Source organism: Chlorocebus sabaeus, chromosome 20 (genome assembly GCF_047675955.1).
Source record: "Chlorocebus sabaeus isolate Y175 chromosome 20, mChlSab1.0.hap1, whole genome shotgun sequence".
In the NCBI taxonomy this organism is placed as follows: Eukaryota; Metazoa; Chordata; class Mammalia; order Primates; family Cercopithecidae; genus Chlorocebus; species Chlorocebus sabaeus.
In genome coordinates this window covers 7,704,141-7,718,012 of record NC_132923.1, presented here as the reverse complement: position 1 = coordinate 7,718,012, position 13,872 = coordinate 7,704,141, and the positions used below count along the sequence as shown (strand labels likewise).

The 13,872-nt window shown below is 50.1% G+C and overlaps 2 protein-coding genes across 5 annotated transcripts in view; one reads left to right on the top strand and one right to left on the bottom strand.

The window, feature by feature from the left end:
* The first annotated feature begins 1,953 nt into the window (after positions 1-1,953).
* On the top strand, positions 1,954-7,076 carry MSTO1 (misato mitochondrial distribution and morphology regulator 1). 4 transcript variants are annotated; one of them, XM_037995688.2, is made up of 14 exons: positions 1,954-2,117; positions 2,210-2,345; positions 2,824-2,893; positions 2,999-3,074; positions 3,332-3,386; positions 3,470-3,608; positions 3,764-3,881; positions 3,967-4,101; positions 4,205-4,357; positions 4,636-4,767; positions 4,841-5,025; positions 5,254-5,358; positions 5,450-5,559; positions 5,770-7,076. In XM_037995688.2, exons 1-14 carry the CDS (start codon positions 2,034-2,036, stop codon positions 5,979-5,981), a joined length of 1,710 nt encoding a protein of 569 aa, XP_037851616.2. In that variant the 5' UTR covers positions 1,954-2,033; the 3' UTR covers positions 5,982-7,076. The 4 variants fall into 4 exon arrangements, with proteins under 4 accessions (XP_037851616.2, XP_037851613.2, XP_072864397.1 ...); XM_037995685.2 differs by having other exon boundaries at positions 5,767-7,076; XM_073008296.1 differs by having other exon boundaries at positions 5,742-7,076.
* Positions 6,440-13,872, bottom strand: part of LOC103223872 (GON-4-like protein) — a 32,462-nt gene continuing 25,029 nt past the window's right edge. Inside the window, exons 3-7 of the mRNA XM_073008185.1 lie at positions 10,924-11,067; positions 9,069-9,165; positions 7,496-8,123; positions 7,303-7,405; positions 6,440-6,589 (exon numbers count right to left, since the gene is read on the bottom strand). Coding sequence (XP_072864286.1) covers positions 6,440-6,589; positions 7,303-7,405; positions 7,496-8,123; positions 9,069-9,165; positions 10,924-11,067 — 1,122 coding nt within the window. The remainder of the gene's footprint in view (positions 6,590-7,302; positions 7,406-7,495; positions 8,124-9,068; positions 9,166-10,923; positions 11,068-13,872) is intronic.

The following is a 13,872-nucleotide window of genomic DNA, read 5'->3' as shown; positions in this document are numbered from 1 at the left end:
ATTAGCCGGATGCGGTGGCCTATGCCTGTAATTGCAGCTACTTGGGAGGCTGAGGTGGGAGGATTGCTTCAGCCCAAGAGGTTGAAGCTGCAGTAAGCCGGGAGATTGCACCACTGCACTCCAGCCAGGGCAAGAGAGTGAGATCATCTCAAAATATATAAATAAAACTAAATATAATACATGAGAAAATACAAAGAACTCAGAATAGATAAGAGGATCTAAACTTTTTTTTTAAAAAAAATTTCAAACCTACAAGAATGCTGAGAGAGTACTGCAAAAGAACGCCTATAACTTTCACCTAGATTCAATTAACATTTTGTCACTTTTTAAAATTTCGAGACAGGGTCTCCCTCTGTCTCTGGCTGGAGTGCAGTGGTCCAATCAGGGTTCACCACAGCCTCTAATTCCTGGGCTGAAGCGATCCTCCCACCCTAGTCTCTGGTTAGGACTACAGATGTGGGCTGCCCAGCTAATTTTTTGAAAAATTCTTTTATAGAGAGGCTGGGGGGAAGGGGAGTCTCATTACTTTGTCCAGTCTAGCCTAAAATTCTCGAATTTCTGACTCAAGCGATCCTCCTGCCTCAGCCTCACCAAAATGTGGGAATACAGGCGTGAGCCTAGGCGCCCAACCAATATTTGCCTTATCTTTTCTTTTTTCTTTTTTTTTTTTTTGAGATGTAGTCTGGCTCTGTTGCCCAGGCGGGAGTGCAGTGGCGAGATCTCGGCTCACTGCAAGCTCCGCCTCCAGGGTCATGCCATTCTCCTGCCTCAGCCTCCCGAGTAGCTGGGACTACAGGCGCCCGCCACCAATCCCGGCAAATTGTTTGTATTTTTAGTAGAAATGGGGTTTCACCGTGTTAGCCAGGATGATCTCCATCTCCTGACCTCGTGATCCCACCGCCTCGGCCTCCCAAAGTGCTAGGATTACAGGCATGAGTCACTGCGCCTAGCCCTTTTTTTTTTTTTTCAGACGGAGGTTTGCTCTTGCCGCCCAGGGTAGATTACAGTGGCGCGATCTCGGCTCACTGCAACTTCCACCTCCCAGGTTCAAAGGATTCCCTGACTCAGCCTCCTGAGTAGCTGAGAGTACAAGCGCCCGCCACCACGCACGGCTAAATTTTTTGTGTTTTTAGTAGACACCGGGGTTTCATCATGTTGGCCAGGCTGGTCTCAACCTCCTGACCTCTGTGGATCCTCCCGCCTCGGCCTCCCAAACTGTTGGGATTACAGGCGTGAGCCACTGTGCCCGGCCCTTGCCTTCTTTCTAAATACACACAAGAATGTTAATCACAGCACCTAATAGCCCAAAATTGGAAACAATCCCAACAGCTATTATCAGCAGAATATATTTTCTTTAGAATAGTTTCATGGTGATGTATTCATACAATGGGCTATTCCGCAGCGATGAAAATGAATTAGATATATGCAAAAATATGAATTACATAAACCATATTGAACAAAAGACACCAACAGATACAGACTCTATTTACATAAGGTATTAGATACCAGAGACAGATAAATACATGTAAATGATAGAGATATGATAGCTAGGCCAGTCCACAGGGTATTAGTCGTGATCCGCGTGATTTCTGAAGACATGAGAGGGCATGGGAGGCTTTAGGGGAGCTTCCGCTTTTCTGGCGAGGTTTTATTTTTGCCCGGGGAGCTATCAGCCAGCGGAGATCTGTGAGAAGGGATAAGACCTCAGGGGAAGTACGAGGAAGAGCGTTCCGCGGCCCGCGACCGGGCGGCCCCTTCACCGACGGAGGCAGCGCCCAGCCCGCTCCAACGTGGAGCAGGAGCAACGGCGTGGCCCGTGGACCCCGCCCCTCGCAGGCAACCACAGAGAAGCCGGACTGGGCCACGTCTAGGAAGAGGCAGGAATAGGCGAATCGTTTCTCCAATAGAAAAGGATGTGTTTGCGGACCAATAGGTCGCCGAGAATGACACCCGCCCACGCGCCTGCTAAGCCAATCGGCTAGGAGCAGCGAGCGGCGGGGCTGGGTCGCTGCGGTCCCTTGGAGCCGCGCAGTATGGCGGGCGGGGCCCGGGAAGTGCTCACCCTGCAGTTGGGACACTTTGCCGGTTTCGTGGGCGCGCACTGGTGGAACCAGCAGGTGAGGTCGGCCGGCAGCTGCCCCTGAGGAGCCCTTCGGGATCTACAGTCCCGACGTTCAGCCGGCCTGCCTCGTCCTCTCTGCTTCCCCAGGATGCTGCGCTGGGCCGAGCAACCGATGCCAAGGAGTCGCCGGGAGAGCTGTGCCCCGATGTCCTGTACCGTACGGGCCGGACGCTGCACGGCCAGGATACCTACACGCCGCGACTCATCCTCATGGATCTGAAGGGTGAGGTGATGGCAGGGTCAGCCAGTGCCCTGTGTTTCCCTTCCGCGAGCCGAGCCCTTGCGCTGCCGTTATCTTCAAGACCCTCCCACCTTACTGAGCTCAAGGACTGGAGATGAGCTGAGCACAGCATGCCAGCACTCGAGGGGCCCACGATAGTTGCTCAAGAGCCATCTCCGGAATGGGCTGCTAGGCCCTGCAGACAGTGAGGACTTGAACCAGAGCACTCCTGTGGGACTGCTAGATCTGGTTTTTGCCCCCGGTCCCACAGCTAATGACTAAGCTGGAAACGGAAAGATGGAATCTAGATTCTTCTAGGCCAAGGTTTTTCCCCCAACTAGTGTATATCCCAGAAAGCTTGGAAGAGCCAAGTGCTGGAGAGATGGTGACAGCAGGTTGTCAGGTGATGAGAGGAAGGTTGGCTAGAGGGGTAGGGTGCCCCAGGCTTTGACCTAACTTTGTCTCTGTTATTTCTGTACAGGTAGTTTGAGCTCCCTAAAAGAGGAAGGTGGACTCTACAGGGACAAACAGTTGGATGCTGCAATAGCATGGTGTGTAATTGATGTGTGGATAAGGGTGGGGAACATGTATGTACATGGAACGCAGGAGAACTCATCAGAGTGCGGTTTCTTTGATCAATCTCCAATCTTTTTCAGGCAGGGGAAGCTCACCACACACAAAGAGGAACTCTGTCCCAAGAACCCTTATCTCCAGGACTTTCTGAGTGCAGAGGTGAGGGCCTCTGCCCTGAACTTTTTAACCCAGTGCTACAACCCGAGGGCCTCCATAGGGGCAGGTAAAAGGGGATTTTAATAACTTTAAATGTCCTAGAATGATATTTTGGGAAAAAGCACTTCTTTTCCTAAGGACCACGACTCGGTGAAGAGAAAGGAGGCTGTGCGGTGTGGCCAGCCAACTCAAGAAGGATGAACCAACCTTTACCTCTAAACTGCCCGGAACTAAATGTAGATTTTTTTCACCCCTCCCAGGGAGTGCTGAGTAGTGATGGTGTTTGGAGGGTCAAATCCATTCCCAATGGCAAAGGTGAGACTTCTCCAGATACTGATGGATGCGGGTCTGGGGAGCAGAAACATGGAGGAAGGTACATTTCCTCTGCTTGTCTTCAGGTTCCCCACCACTCACCACCGCTACAACTCCAAAACCACTTATCCCTACAGAGGCCAGCATCAGGGTCTGGTCAGACTTCCTCAGAGTCCATCTCCATCCCCGGAGCATCTGTATGATTCAGAAGTACAACCATGATGGGTATGGGGACCTCAGAGGCTGTGAGGCAAGAAACGTGGGTCCCCACCAATGCAGGATGAGGCTCTTGAGGCCATCTTCCCTGTGCTCCCCCAGGACAAGAGGTTGAGGAGCTGAGGGAAGAGATGTAAGTCTTGGATTGTGTTTACTTGTGGCAGGGAAGCAGGTCGGCTGGAAGCTTTTGGCCAAGGGGAAAGTGTCCTAAAGGAACCCAAGTACCAGGAAGAGCTGGAGGACAGGCTGCACTTCTACGTGGAGGAATGTGACTACTTGCAGGTAGCGGCGTGGCAACGTGCACTCCAGGGTAGAAGCTCTTCTTATCCTACTCCCTAACTATTTTTCATCACTCACCTCCGCTCAGGGCTTCCAGATCCTGTGTGACCTGCACGATGGCTTCTCTGGGGTAGGCGCGAAGGCGGCAGAGCTGCTACAAGATGAATATTCAGGGCGGGGAATAATAACGTGGGGCCTGCTACCTGCTCCCTACCATCGTGGGGTGAGTGGAACGTGGAGGAGTAAGCAGTCACACGGTGGGGAGGGAGAAATGAGAATCCCAGGGGGAGAGTTGCTTAATGCAAACTACTCTTTTTCTTCACCAGGAGGCCCAGAGAAACATCTATCGTCTATTAAACACAGCTTTTGGTCTCGTACACCTGACTGCTCACAGCTCTCTCGTCTGTCCCTTGTCGTTGGGTGGGAGCCTCGGTCTGCGACCTGAGCCACCTGTCAACTTCCCTTACCTGCATTACGATGTAAGTCTCGGTGCTCGTTCTGACTGCAGCAGGCTACGGGGCCTCCTCATACTCCCAGTCAGCCGCTGTCTGTTACTGGCTCTGTTCCTGAGGCCCGAGCTTGAACTCAGCTGTGATGTGGCCTCTCAGCTCACACTGTCCTATGCCCTATGCTTGTCCAGCCAGAGGCCAGACATACCCCTGCTTTGTCCCCTGGATCTTTCTGGTGTTAATATTCTGCCTCCACACATTCTTTTCCAGGCCTGAGGCCAAGGGCCCCTCTTGGTGTCTTCTTACAGGCCACTCTGCCCTTCCACTGCAGTGCCATCCTGGCTACAGCCCTGGACACAGTCACTGTTCCTTATCGCCTGTGTTCCTCTCCAGTTTCCATGGTTCATCTGGCTGACATGCTGAGCTTCTGTGGGAAAAAGGTATGAAGCTTTGTGAGGGGTTGGGTCAGTGCTGAGAAAACGTCCTCTAACGTGTTCTCTTCCTTCTCTTTAGGTGGTGACAGCAGGAGCAACCATTCCTTTCCCCTTGGCTCCAGGCCAGTCCCTTCCTGATTCCCTGATGCAGTTTGGAGGAGCCACCCCATGGACCCCACTGTCTGCATGTGGGGAGCCTTCTGGAACACGTTGCTTTGCCCAGTCAGTGGTGCTGAGGGGTATAGACAGAGCATGCCACACGAGGTGAGAGCTGTTGGTCCTTAGGAGCCCCTTGTCAGATTTTTCTTTCATATCCTTTTCCCCCTAATTTCTCGGGGACATTCTAATGATATCGTTCCCTCCCCACCCCTTAAAAAGGAAGCAAAAAGAAATTTTTTTTTGGATCCAGCTGATGGCCTGAAAACATAAGAATTCTTAGTTTCTTATTCATGCTGCCACAGCCTAATGGTGGTTTTGGCTTTGTTCTGGCAGCCAGCTCACCCCAGGGACACCTCCACCCTCCTCCCTTCACGCATGTACCACTGGGGAAGAAGTCTTGGCTCAGTATTTACAACAGCAGCAGCCTAGAGTCATGAGGTCAGTGTAACGGTTGCTCCCGCCCTTCTTGCCAACCTCAACCCTCCTGTGACTTCTTTACGTGCTTAGCGTCTGTTCTCTGCCCCCACAGTTCTTCCCATCTGCTGCTGACTCCCTGCAGGGTGGCTCCTCCTTACCCACACCTCTTCTCAAGCTGCAGTCCACAGGGCATGGTTCTGGATGGTTCCCCCAAGGGAGCAGGTAGGTAGGAGGTAAAGAAAACTGAGATTTCAAGTATAGGAGAGTTTTTACTTCCTCTGGAGTACTGGTGTACTAAAGGGGACAGTACACCAAATTTGTTGAGTTTACAATCAAGTCTACTAAGGTTGGACTTCCTTATCAGTTTGATAGAGTCCCAGGGCAGAATAATCATCCATCTACAGGTCTCTCTTTCCTCTCCCTCCACAGCAGTGGAGAGCATCCCAGTGTTTGGGGCACTGTGTTCCTCTTCGTCCCTGCACCAGACCCTGGAAGCCTTGGCCAGAGACCTCACCAAACTCGACTTGCGGCGCTGGGCCAGCTTCATGGATGCTGGAGTGGAGCACGATGACGTAGCAGAGCTCCTGCAGGAGCTACAAAGCCTGGCCCAGTGCTACCAGGGTGGTGACAGCCTCGTGGACTAAAGTTCCCAGCGTGGGAGAGAGGAGCTAGTGTGCAATAAAAACAGCTGGATGCAGGAGCCCAGTGTCTTCGTGCAGAGGAGCTCAATGTCGCAGGACTAGCTACACCAACATATGCACTTTTTACATTTAGAAACACTGTGATTAGACCACAGAACAATAAATATGTGCCATCAGACCAAAAAAAAGTAGAGAAAGGAGCTGAGCTCCACTCTCACTCGATGCTATTTACAGAGGAGATCTGTAAGGTCTTCATAAAAGACCTTGAATGGTGCCTAGGATGGCAGAGCCCCTGGGTCCTACTCCATCCTCCAGCCTTTGTCCTCGTCCTGGGCTCCTCTCCCGGTCTGTAAACTGGCTGCAAGGACTGTACAAGCAGAGTACAACTACCCTCCTGCCTAATGACAGGGCACCTGCTGGGTTTGGTCCTGTGCAGATGATACTCAAGTATTCCCAGAGTCTCATTCATCCAGCTCCTCTTCAGACAGAAGGTCCCCACGGTCAGACAGCTGGTCTGCATTGCTGGTACTGGTTGCATCATCCTCATCCTCAGAGCTGGCTTCACAGGCAGTGTGGAAGAGCTGCATGAGTTCTCGAAAACGGTGGGAGACCTAAAAAAGGCGAAGGGCTGTATTCGCTGATCCTTAGTAACATGTTAACATTTATGAAGCACTATATATTGATTTGCAAAATCTTTTATGTATTCAACACAGCAAGGTTGGGAGAGCTGTCATTATAGCTAAGGAAACTCAACAGGCTAAATGTTTTGTCCAAAGTCACACGCCTCCTAAAAACAGAATGGCCAGCACAGTGGCTCACACCTGTAATCCCAGCACTTTGGGAGGCCGAGGCAGGCGGATCACTTGAGGTCAGGAGTTTGAGAGCAGCCTGGCCAACATGGTGAAACCCTGTCCCTACTAAAAATACAAAAATTGGTCGGGTGGCGGGCGCCTGTAATCCCAGCCATTCGGGAGGCTGAGGCAGGAGAATTGCTTGGACCCGGGAGGCAGAGGTTGCAGTGAGCTGAGATCATGCCAGCACTCCAGCCTGGGTGACAGAGCAGGACTCCGGCTCAAAAAAAAAAAAAAAAAAAAGAAAGCTAGAATGGAAACTGGGGCTTCCATAGGAAGGACAAAATGTAGTGTCCTTTCTCCTCTCCTAGAACCACTACCACCCTGATGAGTCAAGCCTTTCCTTAGATCAGACCTTTACAAAATCCACTTACTGTCTTGGATGTGAAAGCTCCTTCTTTGGCCTTTCTATCTCTTTGTTGGCCACCTTGTCCTCTTTTTACTGGGTCTTCTCCACCCCCACTCCCACTTACCTCAGTAGGTGTCTTATTTCCCAGCTGCTGGGAGATGATGCTGAAGGTCTGTGGCTTTGCCCCTTGCTCCTGGCACATGGTGAGGATCACACGGTCAGCTTCCCTATAACCCAGGTATCATGATTAACCCTAGGGAGCCACATGGATGTGGTCTATGCTCTTTTCCAAACACACGTCATCCACCCTTACCTACCTTGTCCACAGGACAACCTTTTCCCCAGTGGAGCTGACCTTGCTGTTGTTGGCACACACTGTAGCTTCTGTGGCCTTTGGCTGCTGCTCCCCCTCTGGACCCTTGCCCTGTGTTCCACTGTCTTTAGACAAACCCCCTCTAGGGGCTTTGGGAGAAGCCTCTGACGTGTCAGTTCCTGATGGAGATTCATGGACAGGGGATGTCCTGTCTCTTGTCTTCACCCTACCTCTGCTTGAGGGCAGCCATCTCTCTTGAGTGTCTGGTTTCCCGGACACATGTCTTCTCCCTGCATCTCTGGTCTTTGAGGAAACAGGACTCAGGAAGGAAGCATGGGGTTCCACGGTACCAGGCAATTGCTCAGTTTCTGATGCATCCCAGACCAGCATCAAAGCCTCTGACTCACCCACTGCCTTTTGGCCCTCCCTCTCTTTCTGAAGTCTGGGGGATGCCTTGGGGCAGGAGAGAACCTCAGGCCCAACCTGGTTTCTCTTAACAGTGTACAGTACAGCTCCAGTTTTGGGGGGAAATTGAGGAGTCTCTGGTGAATGAGGTGGTGGGCCATCCAGGAGGAGCCGTTCTGTAAGAGTCACTTCTTGAGGGGACGGCAAAGTGCCCCCCACTGGCAATCCTGCTTAGGAGGAAAATAAGGATCTCAGGGTACTGTCAGGATCAAGATGCACCTAAGCACGAGAAATTACCATAGGTCACTGTGGCCAGGTACTGTGCAAAAATTCTAATACAAAAGAGGGCTGGGCATGGGGGCTCACACCTATAATGCCTGCACTTTGGGAAGCCAAAGTGGTGGGATCGCTTGAGGCCAGGAGTTTGAGACTAGCCTGGGCAATATGGTGAGATCCCATCACTACAAAAATTATAAATAATAAAAGAGTTGGGTGGAGGTGGGGGGCATAATGTCGCTTATGCAAAGATATGAAGTCCTACTGCCAAAGCTGAGAATGGCCCAGTCTTTACAATGTAGATTATAGTAGATTTGGAGATGGGGGAAGGGTTTTAGGAATGGAAAGAAAAGACAATGTTGAATCGCGTGAAATTTGTAGCAGTCTTTTTTTTTTTAGACGGATTTTTGCTCTTGTTGTCCAGGCTGGAGTACACTGGTGTGATCTCAACTGACTGCAACCACCACCTCCAGGGTTCAAGGGATTCTCCTGCCTCTGCCTCCTGAGTAGATGGGATTATAGGCTTCCACCACCAGGCCCAGCTAATTTTTTTTTTTTTTTTTTGTATTTTTAGTAGAGACAGAGTTTCACCATGTTGGCCAGGGTGGTCTTGAACTCCTGACCTCAGGTAATCCACCCATCTCGGCCTCCCAAAGTGCTGGGATTACAGGCGTGAGCCACCGCCCCCAGCCACGCACTCTTAATTCTGCAAGAGGAGTGAGGCCATAGGACAGAAAAAGCCTGAATAGGAGAAGGGCTTCCTATGGGTACATCAGTGAAAGAGGTGGCATATCCATCCCTGTAAAGGCTATTTATCCAGGCTCATGGAGGTTCCTGTCTGGAGTACAGGAGAATGAGACTGAGAAACAGAAGGGCTGGGTTGGCAGATCACTCACCTGAAAAAGGCATCTCTCCCTTTCTGGTGGTCCTGACAGTCCTGCTCTGGGTGGCCTCAGGGGGCTTCTTGGTCTTGTAGGATTTGCTGTCACAGACCTGCAGAGATGGTCTTCTGGGTCAAAGGTGTCCTGACCGCCTGTGTCTTTAGGGCACACCAAAGGAAGAAACCCTGCCTGATGTTCACCAAGTCAACCCACATGCATGTCTGCTCCAACAATTTTTTTTTTTTTTTTGAGAGAGAGTCTCGCTCTGTTGCCTGCACTGGAGTGCAGTGGTGCCATCTCAGCTCACTGCAAGCTCTGCCTCCCAGGTTCACGCCATTCTCCTGCCTCAGCCTCCTGAGTAGCTGGGACTACAGGCACCCGCCACCACACCTGGCTAATTTTTTGTATTTTTAGTAGAGATGGGGTTTCACCGTGTTAGCCAGGATGGTCTCGATCTCCTGACCTCGTGATCTGCCTGCATCGGCCTCACAAAGTGCTGGAATTACAGGCATGAGCCACCGCGCCCAGCCAACAATTTTGTTTTTTTAAGAGACAGGGTTTCAATTGGGTGCAGTGGTACATACCTGTAAACCCAGCTACTTGGGAGTCTGAGGTGTGAGGATCACTTGAGCCCAAGGGTTCAAGATCAGCCTGGGCAACATAGTGAGACCCTGTCTCAAAACAACAACAACAACAAAAACAGGCCAGGTGTGGTGGCTCACAACTGTAATCTCAGTACTTTGGAGGCCGAGGGCGGGGATCACTTGAGGTCAGGGATTCCAGACTAGCCTAGCCACCATGGTGAAACCCCATCTCTACTAAAAATACAAAAATTAGTGGAATGTTATGGCGGGGGCCTGTAGTCTCAGTTACTTGGGAAGCTGAGGCATAAGAATTACTTGAACCCAGGAGGCAGAGGTTACAGTGAGCTGAGATTGTGCCACTGCACTCCAGGCTGGACAAAAGTGAGACTCCATCTCAAAAATAAAAAAAGAGAGAGACAAGGTCTCACAGATAACAGAGATTATCTTGCTCAGGTTGGAGTGCAGTGGCTATTTACACAGGCATGACCGTAGTGGTACACTATATCCTCAGACTCCTGGGCTCAAGTAATGATCTTCTGGCGTGAGCCTCCTGAGTGCCCCTTTGCCCAGCTACTGCTTCAAATATTTTATTTTGATTGATTGATTTTTTGAGATGGAGTTTCGCTTATGTTGCCCAGGCTGGAGTGCAACGGTGCGATCTCTACTCACCACAACCTCTGCCTCCCAGGTTCAAGCGATTTTCCTGCTTCAGCCTCCTGCGTAGCTGGGATTACAGGCATGCGCCGCCACGCCCAGCTAATTTTGTATTTTCAGTAGAAACGGGATTTCTCCATGTTGTTCAGGCTGGTCTCCAACTCCCAACCTCAGGTGATCTGCCTGCCTCGGCCTCCCAAAGTGTTTAGATTACAGGTGTGAGCCACCATGTCCAGCCAGGGGAAGGGTACTAATATTAGATGTGACTCCTAATGATTCCACTCTCCACTTCACCCTACTGGTCTCCAGCTAGGACACTGCCCCAAGCAGAGCAAGGAGGTAAGGCCCCTCCCAGGTCCCAGAACCTCCGTCCTTGAACATCCCTTCCAGGACATCCATGGCATTCCTGAGCCTGTGAAGATTAGACAGGCTCTGGTTTCAGGTAGCAATCCCTCCCTACCCCAGTGCTTTATGCTTTGGGTAAGCCTAAAAAGTCCTTGCCTTGTTCATCTCCTCCAGGAAGCCCATGACACTCCAGAGGCAAAAAGGTATGGAGTAGGTTGGGGAAAGAGACAAGGGAAAGGCCTAAGGCCCAGAAGACAACAGGAAGAAAGCAGGACAGGAAAGAATACCTCGGTGATCTCCTGCGGAAGGCAGTCTGCACAGCCCTGGAGGACCTTGATAATCTTCTGGTGGTGTGAGGGGTTCTCTGCAAAGCAAATCTCCAGCTGCCGAAGGAACTTGCGGCTCTTCTCAAAAGCCTGCTGCTCCTCAAACTACCAGAGTGCAAAGTGGACAAAAGAGGAGTCACAATACAGCTAGAGCAGGACTTGAGGGTTCTAAGGATAAGAACTAGTGGACCAGGACATGAGAGATGATTGGTTTAAAATTCTAGTTTACAACTATGAGATCTAATTTAAAACCCTAACCTCCATCCACCTTGGGCCACTGGTGGGTAGCCACCCAAAGCAATTAAGATGTGAGCAACGGCTTCAAGAGATGTACATATTTCATGTTGTTTGCTATATTATGGATGTGAAATGAGACACCCAAACTCATGTACTACTTTAGAACTTACATTACAAAGAATTTTCAAGCCTTGCAAGTTGGCTCATGCCTGTAATCCCACCACTTGGGAGGCCAAGGCAGGAGGATGGTTTAAAGCCAGGAGTTTGGGCTGGTGCGGTGGCTCATGCCTGTAATCAGAGCACTTTGAGAGACCAAGGTGGGTGGATCATGAGGTCAGCAGTTCGAGACCAGTCTGGCCAAGATGGTGAAACCCTATCTCTACTATAAAATACAAAAAAAGTAGCTGGGCGCAGTGGCAGGCACCTGTAATCCCAGATACTCAGGAGGCTAGGGCAGGAGAATCACTTGAACCTGGGAGGTGCAGGTTGCAGTGAGCTGAGATTGCACCACTGCACTTTAGCCTGGGTGAGAATGGAAGACTCCATCTAAAAAAAAAAAAAAAAAAAAAAAAGCCAAGCGTTCAAGACCAGCCTGGGCAACATAGTGAGACTCCATCTCTACAAAAAACCTAAAAATGAGGCAGATGTCATGGTGTGCACCTGCAGCCCTAGCTATTTGGGAGGGTGAGTCAGGAGGATCCCTGGGACCTGTATTGCCCAGGCTGGTCTCAAACTCCTGGCTACAAGGGATTCTCCCACCTCAGCCTCCTGAAGTGCTGGGATTACAGGTGTGAGCCACTGTGCATGGCCGAGACATTGTCTCTCTTTTTTTTTGAGTGGGGGAGGGGACAAGGTCTTGAGCTTGTCACCCAGGCTGGAATGTTAGTGGAGTCATCATGGCGCAGTGAAGCCTCAACCTCCCAGGCTCAAGCAGTCCTCCCACCTCAGCCTCCCAAGTAGCTGGGACCACAGCACCCCCACACTCAGCTAATCTTTTTATTTTTTGTAGAGGTGAGGTTTTGCTATGTTGTCCAGGCTGGCCTCGAAACCCTGAGCTCAAGCCATCCATTGGCCTTGGCCTCCCAAAATGCTGGGATTACAAGTGTGAGCCAAAATACCTGGCTGACATTATCTCTTTATTTTTATTTTGTTATTTTTTATTTTATTTATTTTTTTGAGATGGACTCTCACTCTGTCGCCCAGGCTGGGGTACAGTGGCACAATCTTGGCTCACTGCAACCTCTGCCTCTCCAGCTCAAGCGATTCTCCTGCCTGAGCCCCCCTAGTAGCTGAGATTACAGGCACACGCAACCATGCCTGGCTAGTTTTTGTATTTTTAGTAGAGACAGGGTTTTGCCATGTTGGCCAGGCTGGTCTCGAACTCCTGACCTCAGGTTATCCACCCACCTTGGCCTTCCAAAATGCTGGGATTACAGGCATCAACCACCGTGCCTGGCCTTTTTTTTTGATTTTTAATTTTAAGATGGAGCTGATCTCGGCTCACTGCAACCTCCACCTCCTGGGTTCAAGCAATTCTCCTGCCTCGTCCTCCCAAGTAGCTGGGATTACAGGCACCCACCACCATGCTGATGTAATTAATTATCTCTTTTTTTTTTTTTTTTTCTGAGACAGAGTCTCGCTCTGTCACCCAGCCTGGAGTGCAGTGGCACAGTCTTGGCTCACTGCAACCTCCACTGGGTTCAAGTGATTCTTCTGCCTCAGCCTCCTGAGTAACTGGGATTACAGGCATGCTCCAACACACATAGCTAAGTTTGTATTTTTAGTAGAGGTGGGTTTTCACCATGTTGGCCAAACTAGTCTTGAACTCCTGACCTCAAGTGATCCACCTGCCTCAGCCTCCCAAAGTCCTGGGATTACGGACATGAGCCACTGTGACTGGTCCTTACAGGTTTAAAACTCTTGATATTATGAAATAGAATTTCAGATTACCATAAGTCATTTGTTTTGCCGAAAGGATGACTCAAAAATTTGAAAAAGCAAAATGCTTTGATTAGCCTTTACTATTACATAAAAATCCTGTTCAAGAGAGAAAGCCAAATTTTACCCTTCCATAAGTTTGCTATTAATGTTAACCCCAATTTTAATGAAATCCTATACACAATTCTATTTACTCTTTTTTTTTTTCTTTTGCATTGGCAAGATTTATTAAAGTGAAAGCGAAAGTGAAAGTAAAGCTTCCATGGTGGAAGAGGACCCAGAAGCATTGCCATTTTTGGCTTGGGTGTCTTATGCTTATATCGCCTTATGACCCCTCCCCTTTTTCTCTTTATGTCATATAGAATTAGCTTATTTTCTGTCCGCTTGTAGATTGGCAGGCGTGATTGGTTAAAAACATCAGGCTGCAGCTAGAGCTTAAACTCCCTGTATGATTGGTTGAAGGTTCAATCCCTTAGCTTGCAGCTATGACTTATTTTGGCTTAGGGGAAAGTTCCCTTAGGGAAGTCCCTATTGACACAGGAAGTCCTGCCAACTTAGCCACTTAATCCCTCAGTCTCGCCTCTCAAAAGGAAAGCCCAAGTGCTATTGGGAAGTTGGGCGACAATCATTCTAGCTACTTCCTGCTGACTGGGGCATAGAAGGGGCTCTGCAGTTGAGGCTTCCTCGGGAGGGGAGTCTTTGGTGTCATGGTGCGAGAACAGGTTGGTGGGTCGG